The sequence below is a fragment of the Equus przewalskii genome, chromosome 25 (genome assembly GCF_037783145.1).
Source record: "Equus przewalskii isolate Varuska chromosome 25, EquPr2, whole genome shotgun sequence".
NCBI classification, from domain to species: Eukaryota; Metazoa; Chordata; class Mammalia; order Perissodactyla; family Equidae; genus Equus; species Equus przewalskii.
In genome coordinates this window covers 13429816-13447680 of record NC_091855.1, presented here as the reverse complement: position 1 = coordinate 13447680, position 17865 = coordinate 13429816, and the positions used below count along the sequence as shown (strand labels likewise).

The 17865-nt window shown below is 41.3% G+C and overlaps 2 protein-coding genes across 13 annotated transcripts in view; one reads left to right on the top strand and one right to left on the bottom strand.

Moving 5' to 3' along the window:
• The first annotated feature begins 7230 nt into the window (after positions 1-7230).
• On the top strand, positions 7231-15815 carry PIGH (phosphatidylinositol glycan anchor biosynthesis class H). 2 transcript variants are annotated; one of them, XM_008509168.2, is made up of 4 exons: positions 7231-7850; positions 11858-12067; positions 12531-12614; positions 14256-15815. In XM_008509168.2, the coding sequence occupies exons 1-4, from the start codon at positions 7671-7673 to the stop codon at positions 14346-14348; spliced, it is 567 nt and encodes a 188-aa protein (XP_008507390.1). In that variant the 5' UTR covers positions 7231-7670; the 3' UTR covers positions 14349-15815. The 2 variants fall into 2 exon arrangements, with proteins under 2 accessions (XP_008507390.1, XP_008507391.1); XM_008509169.2 differs by having other exon boundaries at positions 7572-7850; positions 12567-12614.
• The window catches only part of PLEKHH1 (pleckstrin homology, MyTH4 and FERM domain containing H1), a 50580-nt gene continuing 47642 nt past the window's right edge, over positions 14928-17865 (bottom strand). For all 11 annotated transcript variants that reach the window (XM_070594093.1, XM_070594089.1, XM_070594088.1 and 8 more), the window contains exon 29: positions 14928-17084. In XM_070594093.1, the coding sequence (XP_070450194.1) occupies positions 16923-17084 (162 nt within the window). In that variant the 3' untranslated portion in view covers positions 14928-16922. The remainder of the gene's footprint in view (positions 17085-17865) is intronic.

Sequence of the window (17865 nt, the reverse complement as noted above, 5' to 3'; positions counted from 1 at the left end):
GGATTTTTTTCTCTCATTCAAAAATTTTTTATATTACATCATCTTTTCAACAATAAAAACGTTAAAACATAGAAAAGGACCCAAATGCTTAGAAAAATAATTTATTTGTTTAGGTGGCAAGATTATGGATGTATTTTCTTTTATAAAATTCCAATTTGATGTTGTTGGAAAAATAATAAACATATCTTATTAAAAATGGATGGGTAATAAAATTTTTTAAATATATATTGAGTATCAAAAAACATCAAATACCTAAAAATAAGTCTAATGAAAAATGTGCAAGACAAGTGCAAAATATTGCAGAGAGAAATTAGAGAAGACCTAAATAAATGGAGAGATATACCAGGTTCATGGGCTGGAAGACTCAGTGTAGCCAAGATGTCAATTCTCCCTAAATTGATAGATTCAACACAATCCAAGCAGGATTTTTAGTGAAAATACAAAGAATTTAGAACAGCCAACACAATCTTGAAGAAAAACGACAAAGTTGGAAAACTTAACACTCTGAGAAATCAAAACCTAGTATAAAGCTAGAGTAATTGAGACAGGTTGCTATTGGCACAAGGAAAGACATAACAACAGAACATAAAAGAGTCTGGAAACAGACTGGCACCGATATAGTCACCTGATTTACAACAAAGGTGCCACTGCAATCAGTGGGGAAAGGGTGGTCTTTTCAACAAATAATGCTGGGGGGAAAACAAAGAACCTTGATCTTTACCTCATATCAAACAAAGATTAATTCAAAATAGATCATAGGCATAAATATGAAAGGTAATATTATAAAGGTTCTAGGAAAGAAAAAGAATATTTTCGTCAACTTGAGGCAGGCAAAGTTGATGAAACAGTTCTTGAAAAGGACATAAAACAGCACTAATCTACCAAAAGAAAAGACTGATAAATTAGACTTCATCAAAATTAAAACCTCTGTTCATCAAAAGACAACATGAAGAGTATGAAAAGGTAAGACACAGACTGTGTTTTACTGAATGAATGATAACACTTCAATAAAAAAATTTTTAGGGGGCCGGCCCAGTAGTGTAGTGGTTAAGTGTGGAGGCCAAGGTTTGTGAGTTTGGGTGCAGACCTACACCACTCATCAAGCCATGCTGTGGCAGCAACGCACATAAAAAATAGAGAAAAACTGGCACAGATGTTAGCTCAGGGCTAATCTCAAGCAAGAAAAAGAGGAAGACTGACAAGAGATGTTAGGTTAGAGCAAATCTTCCTCACCAAAAAAAAAAATTTTAACAGACAGATGAGGAAAATTCCACTTATGAAAGATGGAGTAGGGGCCAGCCCAGTGGCATAGCAGTTAATTTCACGTGATCTGCTTCTGTGGCCTGGGGTTCACCAGTTCGGATCCTGGGCAGGGAGCTACACACCACTTATCAAGTCATTCTGTGGCAGGGGTCCCATATATAAAGTAGAGGAAGATGGGCACAGATGTTAGCTCAAGACCAATCTTCCTTAAAAAAAAAAAAAGATAGGGTAGACATATTTTTCTCTATCCTTCCCACTAACAACAGCTACAGTCCTTGGACATTTTATATAAAACCAACAAACAAAAAGCTCTGAAAGAAGGAGAGAAGAGACGAGCTGGCTAGGGATCTCGGAATGACACAGTAGTGTGTTCCCTGGGTTTTCTTTTTGCCTCAGATATTCCTGACTGGGTGCTGGAGAACACAGCAACCAGGAAAACCTACTCCCTCTAGCCAAAGGACAAAGTAAGGAGCAACCTAGTAAGGGAGAAAACTTTAGACGATACTCCAGACAAACACTACTGAAAAAACTTCAGCCCCACACTCACTCCTGCCAGCAAAGGCCAGGCGGGCAATGTAGACCTCTACCTTGCCAGGCTATAAAGAGGTGCCCCACCCTGCCACTGGGGTGGTATCAGAGAAGGCCGAGTAAGGAGTGGGGACTTTCATCCCCGCTGAGTGGTAACTGCTTCCCCCAGCACCAGCCGGTGGTGTCAATGGAGAACTTGTGGGGAGCCTGGACTTCCACCCCCACCCAGAGGTCACAGGGAACACCTCCCAACCAGGTGTCAGTGGAGGCCATGTGGGGAACTTGGACTTCCACCTCTACCTGGCAGTAATGTGGCAGTGCCCCCTTCTTCTACTGGAGCAGTGTCCGTGGAGGCCTGCTGTAACAGAAGATTTAAATAAGATCCAGAATCTCATAATATCCAAAATGCCAGGTTTCAAATGAAAATCATTCATCATACCAAGAACCAGAAAAATCTCACCTTGAATGACAATAGTCAATAGATGCCAATACCAATATGACATAGATGTTAGAATTCTCTGACAAGGATTTTTAAGCAGCCATCATAAAAATGCTTCAACAGCGATTATAAACCCTTCAAAGAAATGGAAAAATAGAAAGTCTCAGTAAAGAATAGAAGATATCAAGAAGAACCAAATGGAAACTTTAGAACTGAAAAATATAATAACTAAAGCAAAAAACTCAAAGTACAGGCTCAACAAAAGAATGGAGGAGACACAGGAATCAGTGAACTTGAAGACAGAACAACAGAAATTACCCAATCTGACCAAGAGAAAGAAAACAGACTGAAAAAGAAAAATGAACAGAGCTTCAGGGATCTGTAGGACTATCACACAAAAAAACCTAACAATAGTGTCATCGGAGTCGCAGAAGGGCAGAAGAAAGAGAGTGAGGCTGAAAAAAAAAATGAAGAAATTACGGCTGAAAATTTCCCAAATTTGGCAAGACCTAAACTTATAAATTCAAGAAGCTGAGCAAACTCCAAATGGGATGAATCCAAAGAAATTCAGGCCAAGATATAGTCAAATTTCTGAAAACTAAAGACAAAGAAAAAGCTCTTGAAAGCAGTGATGGAGAAACAAGACTACAGGGGGAAAATTGTTCAAATGTGAGATTTCCAATGGGAGAGATTTCCCATCGGAAACCATGGAGGCCAGAAAGAAGAGGCACAATATTTTCCAAGTGCTGAAAGAAAAATGTCAATCCAGAATTCTATATCCAATAAAAATATCCTCCAGGAATGAAGGGGAAATCAAGACATTCTCAAATGAAGGAAAACTAAGAGAATTTGTCACCAGCAGACCTATCTTAAAAGAATGGGTAAAGGAAGTTCTCTGAGCAGAAAGTAAATGATAAGAGAAGGAATCCTGGAACATCAAGAAGGAAGAAAAACCCAAAAGAACAAAAATATGAGTAAACACAATAGACTTTCCTTCCTCCCTTCAGTTTTCTAAATTATGTTTGATGGCTGAAGTGAAAATTATGCCACAGTCTGATGTGGTTCTCAATGAATGTAGAGAAAATATTAAGACAATTATAAATGGGGAAGGGTAAAGGGAAGTTAAGTTTCTATACTTCACTTGAACTGGTAAAATGTTGATACCAGTAGAGAGTTGTTATGAGATAACAGGAAAAAAAAAAAAAAAAAAATATATATATATATATATAGTTCTCTGCCCCAGGTTCCTGGCACAGAGCTCCTAAAAACCCATATAATTTCCTCAGTGATAAGAGCACTAGAAGCATCTTTTGTTCTAATAGTTGGTCTTTGACCCCAGTTCCTGACACAGCGCTCCTAAATCCCTTTGAATTTCCTGGGTGACAGCAGTGTCTTTTGTTCTAATGAGGTGACCCTTGGTGGACTCCTGGATGGAGGCTGGTCACCAGAAAGACCAAGCCATGAGTATAAGCTTGGGATTTTTCAGCCCTGCTTCCCATTCTCCAGAGAGAGGAAAGGGGCTGGAAGTGGAGTTAATGATGGATCATGCCTACATGATGCAGGCTCCATAAAAATCTCAAATACAGGGTTTGAAGAGCTTCCAGGTTGGTAACCACATCCACGTACAGGGAGGGTGACGAACCCCAACTCCATGGGGAGAGAAGCTTCTGCATTCGGGACCTTCCCATACCTCACCATATGTATCTCTTCATCTATATCTTTTATCATATCCTTTATTTTGTAATAAATTGGAAATGTGTTTCCCTGAGTTTTGTGAGCTGTTCTAGCAAACAATTAAATCCAAGAGCATGACAACCTGCAATTTGTAGCCACATCGGACAGAGGTTGTGGGGAACCTGGGGACCTACTACTTGCAATTGGCATCTGAAGTCGGGGGTAGTCTCGTGGGACTGAGCCCTTAACCTGTGGGATCTGACACTAGTAGATAGTGTCAGAATTGAGTTAAATCATAGGACACCCAGCTGGTTGTTGTGAGTGAGGTAGCAGTGTGAGACGAAAAGAGAAACACAGGAGGAAGGCTGAGTTTTTTCTAAAACACTTGTGTATATATAATGTAATACCTAGAGCAACCACTAAAACAGCTATACAGAGATACACTCATAAACACTACACAGATAAATCAAAATGGAATTCTAAACAAGGAAAGATGAAAGGTGTTTATGTCTCTTTTTAAAACCCTATTTAGTTGCAATTTCTTTTAACTTATATGGGCCTTTACTTTTTCTCCCCTATGGGTAGGTGGCCTTGAATAGGAGACCCACTCTGAGTTAAAACAATAGTGCAATCATTAATGCCACATCATAAAAAAGTAAATAGAATAAAAACTACAGCATAAGACAGTATTCTTAGAACTACTACTCAATCCATAAGTATAAGCAAATACTAAAAGAAGGTTCTATAGAAGAGTTTTAAGAATCCAGCATGGGCCATAAAAATAAAAGGTTAACTGAATTCTTTGATTAGATTTTTTCTTACCATTCATATTCACAGACGTTAAGCTTCCAAGAATACCTTCAACTGTAGAAATAACTACCCATCTTATCAAAAGTAAGTCAGATTAATCCTGTGTAGCGCCATCACAGTACTCAATGCACTCAAATATATTCCCTGGTTCTTGTGGCTAGAACTCTTTGGAAAGTGCAGCAAAGACTGGGCTAGTTATTCTCCAAATCATACTTCTCTTTCCCCACTAGGCATACTGACAGAACATTTCCCAGCCTCCTTTGAAGTTAGGTATGGCCATGTTAAGGAGTTCTGGCCCAGTGGAAAGTGGGTGGGAGACTCTGTCATAAAACCCTCCCGTGCACAATCCTCCATTCTTGCCCCTCATCTGTTGGCCAGATGGAGAGGAGCCAATGGAGAGGACCATAGGAGGCCCCAAGGAATTGTAGCCACTAGAGAGAAGGAGCCTGGGTCTCTGAATCACCACTTGGCAAAAATTATGAGTCATCTGACCAGGAGTACCCACAGGAACAGCAGACAGACAATAAATATTTATTTTGTTAAGCCACTGAAATTGTGTGTGTGTGTGTGTGTTTAATAGCAGTTAGCCTAACTTAACAAATGCAAGAGTACACATGATTCTCATGCTTCCTTTTTCTGCTTCTCCACAACTGAATTCACTAGGGAATTAGTTGTGAGACTCCTTCAGCGACCCTGCAAAAAGACATCAAACGTCCTTGGAGAAACCTGCCAACTGCGAGCTTCTAAGTTATTTTCATTAGCTGCCCTTCCTTGCTGACATAGTCCACTTAACTTTTGAGTCTGTGAATACTTTGGAATCCAACACTGAGAGCTAAAAGAATCACTCCTTGCTGTTTTTACAGTCATGGTCAAGAAAGCTCGTCACTTGACAGCCCAGTTGGCATCTAGGTGAATGGCAAATACATAGGTTTCCATTTCTACTGAGGAATCAAACTGCATAACAGAGTTAAGATGACGCTGTGATCTGACAGAGCAAAGCAGTTATAGAGATTGTGGAATTATATGACCACACTATTTAGCCCAAATTATTCAAAAAAAGTAAGTACATTTAGGTGTCTTTTGTTCTTTCTACGACTCTACAGTTGTGAAACTTCTGAGGCTGCACAGGTTCTTAAACTTTTTTGTGCCACAGACCCTCTGTAAGTCTGGTAAACCTAATGGACTCCTTATCACAATAATGATTTAAAAGGAATAAAACACATAGGACTCCAAAGAAAACTGAATTAAAATATTATCAAAGTATTTTTTAAACATGTTATTAAACGTCTGTATTGACACATAAAATAACAAGACCCTAGTAGTGGGTCTAATAATTACTGGAAGTTTGAAGTAATGATGAGTGGAAATAACATTTTGATATCACTAACAATTATTATGAAATGAAAATATCTGTGGTTTCTACTGGTGACAAAAATCACAAGTATTACTAATACTAATTGGTTTGTTACTATATTCACAATTAAAAGAAATTAAATTTCAATTAGAAGTTAATGAAACAAAAGATGAAATTTTGATCTTATCCATGGAGCCCAGGTTAAGAACTCCAGGACTAGAGGTTTCCCCAAAACATTGACAGTGTTTATCTCTGGTGGAAATATGGGTGGTTTAAATTTTCCCCTTCCTGTATGTTTCAAATTTTTCACAATAAGCAAACATCACTTTTATAATTATAAAAACCATCACATGATATTTACAAAAATGAGAAGGGTGTATTGCTTGGTAAGTTTTAAGGTACAGAAATAAAATTGGGAAAACAAAGCAATACTTGAAGAAAATCCTTTAGAAAAAAAGGGGGAAACAAAATTCTGGATGAAGATGGAGAAACTAAACCTGACTTTCATCAGAGAGACTTAAAACTGGTAAGACCGTTATCCCATTTACCTTCATACACAAAGGGATCAATTCTTTAATACATGATGTTGCCTCAGGGCTGAAGCACCATAACTCTTTTAAGAAGCCACACAAACACTCTCAGGCCACATCCGAAGTCAAAAAAGGGAACCCACAGGCCGCTATTACTCATTTTACTAATTTTATTATCCATACCGTTTGCATCTTCCCCTTTTGCTAACCTCCCACCCAGGATTTGTCTGCTTACTCAGTGCTCCGCGTGTGGTCTGGGAGAGAGAATGCCCAGGCAGTGGAATCCAAACTCCTCACCGGGCTCCTACAAGACTCTCCTGGATCTGACCCCTACCTGCTCCCCTACTTCCAGCTGCATTCCCCTTGCGTCAGCCTCTCTGACCTTTGGATTCCTCCAATCAGCCAACCCTGCTCCAGCCTTGGGGGCTTTACCTTTCCTGGTCCTCCTTCCTAGCAGATCCCTCCTTCGGAGCTCCCCATGACCAGTCTGGATCCTCATCCTTGTACTCCTGTGTCTTTCCTCAGAGAGACTTTCCTGACTGCCCTAATTGCAAGTCCCCAAGCCACCCCGCCCGTCACGTTACTGCTAACAGCACTCTCTGAAATTATTTCCATATTGTTTCTCTTACTAGGAAACTACTCGAAGGCAGGAACCTTGTCAATATTGTTCACCGCTGTATCCTCAGCACCTAAAAACTACCTGTCGCAGCAATGAATGAGTAAGTGGAATGAATGAATACCTGTGGACTGTCTTCTTGGGGAGCACTCTGGCTTAGAAATAGATAACAGTTTGTCAAGCAAAAGCACGTTAACAGCGTTTTTTATCTGACTGCTGAATTGTTGGCCTCCTACTAATCTCTGGAGTAGACAATCACAGGATCCCCGGCGAGCCCAGGCGCGAAAACCTGAACCCGCAAGACCATTCCACGGCTGTCGGCGTGCAACTGCGGCTGCGCGGAGCGTCGGGAGGGGCGTGGCCAACCCCTTTCTCCGGAAGTGGGTCCAGAGCCGGCGAGAGGATGCGGCGGGCGGGCTAGAGCGGCGCCGGCCGGGCGGGTGGGGCGACCGGATCATGGAGGCCGAGCAGAGCTTCTCAGATATCTGCGGCGGTCGCCTGGCTCTGCAGTGCCGCTACTACTCCCCATCCTGCCGGGAGTTCTGCGTCAGCTGCCCTCGGCTTTCGTTGCGCTCGCTCACCGCTGTCACCTGCACCGTGTGGCTAGCGGCCTACGGACTCTTCACCCTGTGCGAGGTAAAGGCTGGTCGGCCCCTCCCCGCGGTCGGAGTTGGGGGCTTGGGTTTGGAAGGGCCTTTGGGGTCTTAGGGTCGAGCCCGGACCTCTAGCCGAACCCTCCTAACGTCGTAGGGCCGGAGGGCGAGAAGTCGCTGGTTCTGGGGACGCCATTTCGCTGCCGGACAGTTCTTTTCATTACGTTTACTGAAGTTTGTGCTCGTGTACTTTACCCCTGTCTGGGGTCGCTACCATGCTCTGTGGTTCCACCCCGCATACCTGTTGTCTGTGCCCGACAGCCTAAAACTTTAACTTACACGTGCTCTGAGTCCATGCTCATAGTAATTCAGTTTCAAGAGTTCAGAGAACTAAGTGGCTCGTCCTCATCCATCACTTCCACTCCTCAGAGGAATCACTGCTAACAATGTCTTATATAGTCTTCTAGAAACTGTCTTTGCCTCCACAATGTGTGTGCGTGTGTATATACACACACACACGAGTTATTGAAGAGCTTGATGGCAGCTTTTTTGGTTCTTCCTAATCTCTGTTTTTCAAGGCAATTTACCCCTCCCTTCCCAACTTCAAGTTCTTTCCAAAGAATTATGAAATTTCAGAGATGAGTGCTTCCTATGCTCAGTTTCCAGACTCAATCCTATTTTCGGAGCCTCAGTTTTTCACATATCTCTAAAGTGGAATTAATATCTGCCATGCCAGCTTCACAGTATAGTGAGGGTCACGAGGGATAGCTTTGTGATAGACCTCAAATAAAACGAACGATCCTAATTGCCCTTTTCAGGATGAGTTTAGTTTCATATATGGTGCCTTGAATTGAATATATTATTCTAGGAGTGATCTGACCAGAACTAAGTGCAGCAGGGCTATTTATTTCTATAATTTGGATATTGTTTCCATTAGTGCATCCCTTAGCTTTTTTCCATCAGAGCCTATTTGAGAGCATGGTAATTTAGCATAGATATATGCAGAATTAAGACTGCCCTAATTTGTACCAAATTGTATTGAAAAGTTTGTTCGTAAGTCAGTTGAAATGGCTCAGTTGCCAGGATAGTCCTTCCCCCTCAAAATAAAAAAGATTTAATTTATAATATAGTTGAATTTTAAGACTAGCCTGCGTTCTGACCATGTGCTTATGTGAGGAGGAGGGAAACGATAGTTTATTAAATGCCCACTAATTGCCAGCTGCTTTACTGAATGCCTCCTTTCAACTTTAGAAGAAAAGGAAAGCTCAGAAAGAGTAAACTTATCCGAAATCACAAAGCTAGTAAATGGCATATCTGGGCTTCAAACCCAGGCCTGTCGGACTCTGAAACCCTTTCTTTTCCACTATATTATGATGTCTCCTCCTTGGGGAGGGCTTGCTTAGGCAACCTTTTTAATTAGGAGAAGTTTGTTTTTATGCCAGTTCCTTTTGTACTCATCTCTCTCATCCTAGTATATCCCACTTACCCCCATCGAGCGCCTAGGACTCAGTAACCTCATCTTCCTTTAAACTCCACTGTGACACCTAAGGGCTCTGTGTACCAAAATTTCTTATCTTTCCCCCCCATTCAAAACTATTCGTCAGAGTAATGAATCTCAGCTAGGAGTGAGAAGAAATCTCATGAGGAGTTCATTAAAACGTGGCTTAACTTCAACCCAAATGAATATTGAATTGTTAGAATTTCAGACAGAAGAAGGAAGTATAAAAAATGCAAGTAGTAATGAAGTTTTGGGCAGGGATTACCTTATTGAAAAGCTGATATGGATCAGATTCTCTAGGCATTTACTGTTCTTTATCCCTTCTTTCCTTCCAGTTTTTGAATTCACAGTTCTGTTAAAATTCCAAGTTTTTACCTTATTTATTCCAACATGGAATGTTCTTTCCCCTTTTCTCAACTAAGTATATCTGTCAATAGCCGCCACCTCCTCTGCACCAATTAAATTCTGCTTCCTTGGAAGTCTTCATGGGATATTCCTGTGTGCTTTAATCTTTCTCTTTCTGGCTCTCTCTTTTAACCCTTTCTTAGGCACTTATTGTCAGTATCATGGTATTCTCCCAAAATATTTTATATGTATTAGTCTTGCCTCTAATAAATCTGTAAGGGCCAGAACTGAATTTTATTTCTCTCTATCCTTCCATAATGCTTATTCAGTTCAGACTATGTACAAGATACTGTACTAGATACTGGGCATTTAAGTAACTCAAAGTAGATATTTCTGGATCATCAGAGACCCAGCACATAGATTTCTCCATCCTCCATTCATTGATCAACAAATAATTATCTAGCACAGAAGTCAGCAAACTTTTCCTTTAAAGGCCAAATAGTAGATATTTTAGACTTTACAGGTCTCTGTCTCATATTCTTTTGTTTCTTTTTCTTTCTTTTTTTTAAACAACACTTTAAAAATTGTAAAAACCATTCTTAGCTCAAGGTGGACCAGACAAAAACAGATCTCAGGCCCAAATAGTTTGCAGACCCCTGATCTAATACTTACTATGTGCTAGGTAGAAGAAAGTTGAAAGGTACTGTCAAAGAAGACCAGAGCCGGTCAGTAGTTAAGGCAGTAAAAACAGATTTTATTCAGAAACCAATGCAGTAGGAGAAGAGAGACCTCAGTATAGAATTGGGCTCAATTCTGAATATAGCACGGACAAGTGGGAATTTATAGCCAAGGAGCAGGAGGGGGTGGGTGGGGGTAAAGAGAGATTTTGGCTAAACTGACCTGACAGGATTCTTGCTGAAGGCAGGCCAGGGTGATCAGATAGCAAGAGTGGGGGTTCTCTCTAAACTGACTTAGCAAGATTCTTGCTACAACTTGTTGGGCAGTGCAGGCCCAACAAGGATGGAAGCCAAGGCTGAAGGTTTAGAAGAGCTTGACTAGAGTTAGGTCAAAGAGGGCATCTTATCAGTAATAAAGAATAGTAAGACACTTCCTTCCCTCAAGGAATGACACTCGTAAATTACTGAATCTCTTGATTCTAGATCATCAAGGATTTTTTTTTCTGTGCCATCCTTCTAAATAATAGCTTTTTGGAAAAAAAGAGAAAACAATGCCACATGAAAGAAACATACATCAATATAAAACACATTTCAACTTCAGAAATGTTAAAAGGTTGTAAATGTGTCTTAGAATCAAAGGAATAAATACCATTTTTTGAGCCCTTAATACATTAGTTAGTCATTTCAGTTAGTCAGTCAGCCTGCCTTAACACATGATTTAGTCACAACCCAAAATAATGAAAAGAGCCCTATATGATAAGATCTTTATTATTTAACAAAACAAGAATTCAGGAAGTAGGAGGACTCTAGAAGTGACTCAGTTGCTTTTGGTTCTTTTCATCTTACTGCTTCCACCCTTGGTGTACTCTACTTGTCCTCAGCCTAGCTTTCCATATGGTCCGGCAGAGACTGTAGTAGTTACAGGCATTAAAACCTTTGTATGAAGGGGCCTTCTCTTCCAAAGATCTCTTTTTAAGATGGACTTATTTTTCCAGAAGACCTCCCCTCACATCTCATTGCCCGGAGTTGTCTGTGTCCATTTCTAAACCAATCATTGGCAGAAGGAGTAGGAACCAATCATGATTCACTCCAAGTTCAATTAGGAAGGAGGAGTGGCTGTTGAGTATTGTCTCCTACACTGTGCTAAGCATTTTATTGTTCAGTCTATGATTTTGCACTATATAGTCTACTAATGGAGTGTGAGAAGAAAAGATCTGAGTCCTTAAGTTGCAATTTTGGAAGAGAAACCTCAAGAGTGGTGTAATGGTGGATGTTTTACTGATGGAGGTTTTCCTCCCCACACTTATCCATTATTTGTGTGGGTGTATTTCATCACATGCTTTCATAGCACTTCAGAGCCCAAATAAAAGTGATTTCCTCTTCCTCCATGGATGTTCCTCCCATCTGTTCAACTCAAAGCAGAACAATGGGTTTTTTTCTGCATTGCCTGGAGTTGATGTATTAAACAGCAGAGATATATGTGGAGGACCATTTGGTAATCTTACCGCCTGTGTCTGGCTCTCTCTTTAGAACAGCATGATCCTCTCTGCTGCCATCTTCATCACCCTCTTAGGCCTGCTTGGTTACCTCCATTTTGTGAAGATTGATCAGGAGACTCTCTTAATCATTGATTCCCTTGGCATCCAGATGACTTCATCTTATGCCTCAGGCAAAGAAAGTACCACCTTCATTGAGATGGGCAAGGTGAAGGATCTTGTCATTAATGAGGCTATTTACATGGTAAGTATTTAAGTGGTAAGTATTACAGGCCTCTCTGGAGGAGGCAGCCTATGGGGTATGCCTGGATCTGAACTGAATCTTAATACCTAAAGTATTTGATGTCACAGAATTAAACTTGAGGACTCTCTGTTCTAGTACTTGCAGTGTTTCCCTTTTAGCTGGCATATCTATAAACGATAAAAGAAACGTCCCTTTATTTTTAAAGAGATGCAGTGGGTTTTCATGGATAGGGAGTCAGCATTTCAACTTGTTTCTAACCCAGCTTCAAAATTATCTCTGGTTGTTGTTTTGTCTCTTTTCATTTAAAGAATGAGAATATACTTCTCCCTCACTTCAAAAGCTATCAAGTGTTCTACTACTTAGAGATAACCATTTATGAAAAAATTTTGAGCCATCCCTTGAAGAAAAAGAAAACAAAATGAGTTTCACTTAGATCTCTGCTATCTGGTTTATTTTCTTACAGCAGAAGGTCATTTACTACCTCTGCATTTTATTGAAGGATCCAGTGGAACCACATGGGATATCTCAAGTAGTACCTGTCTTCCAGGTGAGCACCGAACACTGAAGTTTCTTCTCCAAAGAAGTCCTCCACCTTTCCCCTAGTCTGCATATCCACTGCTACTTATGTTCAGTAGGAATGTGAAACTTTTGTTGTGAAGAGTAAAGTATTTGAGGATACTTGACAGCTATTTTTAGTGAGAATTAGGATTTTAGTTATTTCAGAAGTTCCTTTCTGAGGCAAATATAGGCTTCCAGAAATATTACAAATTTATACATATTTTAGAGAAAGAATAAATATATAGCAACTTCTGCCTATAAATTACCATTCATCTACTTTGACTCTGTCAGTCTACCATTATATGATTTTACATAGATGGTATTGATCTATACATACTGTTATACACTATTTTGTATCTTGCTTTTTAAATCTAATATGCATATTTTCATGCATCTACAAAGGCCATTATACTTACTATTTTAAATAATTATATCATGTCGAGTATCAGTTTATTTAGCCACTCTATTGCTGGTTTTTGAAATCATGCCCAGGTTATTTTTTGCTTTGCTCTTATAAAACAACACTTATACAAACATGATGATAATAAATTACTTTATAGGTATATAAAGTATTTATGTATGCAGTTAACTCTGCCTCACTGCACTTCTCTTTTCACAAAGGATTTAAGGCAGCTAAGCTAAAATTCTTTTGCATTATAGTTCAATTATTTTATTAAAGCTTATGAATAGTTTCATAGAGTTTTACAGTGTTTCAGATTTGGCTCCAGAGATTGGACAACGTTACCATACTTTGGGGAATTTGTACTTGTTTTTCTACAGTCTTGGTTAACAGTGGGTTTAGCTATTTTTTAGTTTAGTATGTAGGTAAGGGAATTTAAAGTTATTAAATTTGTATCTCTTTAAATGACAGAGACTTTTCTTACTTCCTTTTAAGTATTACCTAGCAGTATTTCCACTTGTTTTAAACTATTCCTCTCCTCTATTAATCAAGTAGAATCTAAATATTGATTATGCATTTGTAACTATTTATATATTTTAGGTAGTAAACTTTTATTAAATATGCTTTCCACATATATTTTTCCCATTCTGTGGCTTTTCTTCTTTTTTTTTCTTTCTCTGCTTTTTTCTCCCCAAATCCCCCCAGTACATAGTTGTATATTTTAGTTGTGGGTCCTTCTAGTTGTGGCATGTGGGACGCCGCCTCACCGTAGCCTAATGAGCAGTGCCACGTCCACGCCCAGGATCCGAATCATGGAAGCAGAGTGCGTGAACTTAACCACTTGGCCACGGGGCCGGCCCCTCTGTAGCTTTTCCTACATATGAAACTGCCCTTATTGTCCCTGAGGACTGTTTCACAGCTTGTGACGTTTCCTGAGAGGGTCTGTCCTTATTATTCCTCTTGCTTGCTCTTAGGTGGAGGTCATGAAGTTTAGACAGATTAAAAACTGTCTTTTGAGCTTCACACAGTTGACAGGCTGGGCTGTGGGCTCAGTCTGGGACTCCTCCCAGAAAGATGCTGTGAGGCCTGAACTTCTGCCTCTCTGACTCACACTCATGCCAGTTAGACCCCTGGATGTGGGTGAGAGATTGAGGTTGCACATGGAGGCAGCACCACTAGGCACTCTATTACATTCATCCCGACTCTGCATTTCTCCCCTTTGGAATTCAGAGTGCCAAGCCCCGGCTGGACTGCTTGATTGAAGTCTACAGGAGCTGCCAGGAGATCCTGGCACACCAGAAAGCCACCTCAGCAAGCCCGTGAGTCCCAGCATTCAGAAGGCCAGTATTGTCTTCCATGGGAGATGACTCCTAAGCCATAGTGGCTGGTTTATTTTCTGTATTCTAAGCCATCAGATGGACACAGTCCTAGGAACCAGTATGGATGCAGTGGATCTCAGAACCATAGAGAAGGTGACTGGAAACCTAATTCACTGTGTGATGTTGAGCCAAGTATTTATTTGTATTTTAGCGTTCCCCTTATAAGGTTTTGCCTACCTTACCAACTGAGGAGAGACCTTATGAAAGGATATGTCAAAAGTAATGTTCACAAAGCACTTTGTAAAATTCCTAAGCACATTCAGGTTTACTTTCTGTTTAAATTTGTGGAACAAGACAATGGGAAACTGATATCAGATCTCTTGAGAAAGATAATTTCCAACTGCCTAGTACCTCTGTATAGAAGTTAAGAAAAAAAGTTCTTCGGGTACTGGTTAGCAGGAAAAAGTATCCTACAAGAGACTAGTCTCTGGCCACCCAGCTCCTGTTTTCTGTACAGGGTTAATTTATGACAACTTTCTTAATAAACAGATCTCCTTCCAAAACATACACGATAATTGCCTGATTCACAGACAGCTGCTTTTTATTGACAAACATGAAGGTAGCATTTCAGTCCTGGGTGTCAAGCACATTAATACCCTTCCGTTACGCTGCATTGTCTGTGGTTTCAAAAACTTCTTTTGCCAAGAGGGATGAGACAAAAGGCCAGACAGAAATTCAACTTTGGTTTCCAGACACGTTAAAGAAGGATACACACACAAACTACAGAAGGCTTTGTTTATAAGGCAGTTTCTTCTGTATAAAATTAATAAACTTTTAAGGGAGGATTCCTGAAGGGTTGGGAAGGAGATAGGGTGAGGGAAATAGCTTAACCCCCAAATTCAGTATGAACACAGCTCCATCCTCACTTTTTTGTGGGGATCATATATTTTTTTAAAACTCCCAGGTAGATAACATCCTCATTGACCATAGGGACATTCAGGATGTTACAAAACCAGAGCTGTAATTTCTGCCTTTTACACCAGCCCCAGAGGGGTTATTGAGGAACCTGTGGGACATGTGACATGTGACTTGTTCGAGGTAGAAATGTCTCAGCTAGATCCCAAATCCTGGGTGGAGGGCAGGAACAGAAATGGGAGATAGCTGTAAAACTGCCAGCCTTGCAAAGTCAAGTTCATTTAAAAGAGGCAGACACTCTGTTGTGCTTTTTTTCATCATGCTTGTCAGTTTAAAGAGTGAGCGGGGACACTTACAGCAGCTGAGGTGTTCAGATAAACTAGTTCCAGCCTTGCAGTTTTTGCAGTGTGCAACACACACACACACTTTGTTGGGGTTAAAGGCTTGGTTCTTGTATGCTAAACTCATACAGTTTTCAGCACTGTATTGACAAATGGTAAGACTGCCTTAGGGCTATGAAATAAAACAGTTTCTCCAATCTGGGAAAATCAGAGTATGAATGAACTCTTTCGTCTTTTTTTTTCCTGTTAGGGGAGGGCAGAGACAAAGATCACCTCCTCTGACTCAACAGAAGGTCTCAGTTGAGGTTGAGGGGATGCTGGTATCATCAGGAAGACAAAAGGTGAAGGAAACTTTCTGTTTCTTTTACCTGATGCTCTTAGGCTAGGACAGATACCACATATGTGCCCTCTGCCCTCGAACTAATTCCAGCGGAAGTTCGCCAGAAGTCTTGAAGAGCCCAGGTGCCTGGAGGGGTCTTCTGTTTCTGACTCATTTTTGGTGGCCTCACAGAGCAGCAAAAAGCAGAGCACATTTGCTTGGTCTTTCAAAGAGTGGGGGAAAAGTGATGACCACCTCGTCCTACAGTAGTGAGCACAGCCTTCACTGAGTCCTGTCCAGTCATTAAATGAGACAGGGAGAGGTCAGGATGGACCTACCCCTTGCCCTTGCTTGTACTCAGTTGGGCTGACAGTCCAGTGTGAGGGAGATCAGCGTCAGTCTCAGCAGGGACAGCGTCTTGTCCTGCAGTGATAGGAGCTGCTGCCCCAGAAGGGGCACTACAAAACTACAAGTGCCTATTCGTTTGCAGTAGGGGAAGGGAAAGGAAACCCAGTTTTAGTGAGTTCTAGGCCTTTGTCAGAGTTCAGGTGAACGGAAAATTTTAGTCCTATGCTGTTCAGGGATGTTGGGAAAACTTCAAGTATAAATCCCCACATAAGGACCATATACGATATAAAAAGCACTGGCCTCCCTGAGAGTATCAGTGCAGAAAGCCCTGACTCACAGCATTGAGGCCCTCAGGAACCTGTTTGTTCCTGGAATTAGAGAGCATCCAGAGCTCAGTATTCTTGGGAAAAAAAGTTTTTTTTTTTACTGGGTCTGGATTTTTAAAAGTTGGGCCCTGAAACATACTATAAGGCACCTAGAGAGTAAAGGCTTCAGGGACACTAAAAGACACATTTCACAGAACGAACTGGGGCTGGGGTGGGGGTGGGGGGTTGCAGGGAGGGCTGTTAGACTCATCACAGTAGTATCTTTCCCCAGGATGCACATCTCTAATCCTAGAGGCACCAGGTGGGGGGGGGAGGGGCAGGAGGAATATTCACAGCAATGTTGGCCCCTTGGCAGCTCGTGGAACAGAAGGAAAGAACTGTCGTCCATCCAGTTCCCACGGCTGGCGGGCAGCAGGCGGGCTGGTGGGTGGGTTCACAGTTGCAGAGCAGTGGTTCATGTAGCTGGCCATGATGAAGGTTGCCTCTGCAATCTAAGGAGACAACAGAGAAACCAAGGAATTGAACTAGCCTTGGCTTGAATTGTCACTTTCTCACTAGCTGTTATGTTGGGTACATAACCTCCCTCGGGTTCAGTTTCTTTCTCTCTTAAAATACCCACCCAGGAGAAAATGTCCAAAGGGGATTATTACTGTGAGGTTCAGAGGCCCAATGAAATGGGCACCTGTTGGTCTGGAGGTCCTCTGAGATAGACCATACCCCGCCCTGAGGACAGGAAGAGCAATATTCCCCTCTGGTTATCTCCAAGGGGGCATCCCTGGAGGAAGGGAAGGGCTCTGGATATCCTCTCCTTTGGCAGAGGTGGTATTAAAAGGAGAAAGAGGTTTGGCAAACTCCAACTTTAGGATTGAAACAACAGGGTTTCCAGTTACTCAGAAGGGAGTCAGGAACTATAAATCAAAATTTAGGTTATTTTTGCTAGTCAGCATTCTCTGTACTGAGAAGGAACAAAGCCTTTAAAGCAAAAGAGGTCTTTGGACCATTTTCAAGACCACAAGGAAGGGGGAGCATGTGCAGATTGTCCCACTTTGTGACTAGTTTTGGCACTGAGGAAAAAGCTGCCCTGGCCCTGGGCCTGCTGCAAGGAGGGGAAGGACGGATGGGCACCTGACTCAAGTCTGCATGGCTCGGGCTTGAGAGAACTCAAAAAGACAATGTGAAGCGCACAGGAGTAGGTGGACCAGAGTGAGTTCCCCACCTCAGCCAGCCCCTCATCTACCAGCTCGACAGTGACTGCTGAGATGAGACTCCACC

Bases quoted from the DNA above. Each gene is read 5' to 3' on its own strand.
- PIGH (XM_008509168.2), top strand. From the start codon at position 7,671: ATGGAGGCCGAGCAGAGCTTCTCAGATATCTGCGGCGGTCGCCTGGCT. The intron at 12,068-12,530 runs GTAAGTATTTAA...ATTTTCTTACAG, and splicing joins TTAATGAGGCTATTTACATG to CAGAAGGTCATTTACTACCT. The intron at 12,615-14,255 runs GTGAGCACCGAA...TTTGGAATTCAG, and splicing joins AAGTAGTACCTGTCTTCCAG to AGTGCCAAGCCCCGGCTGGA.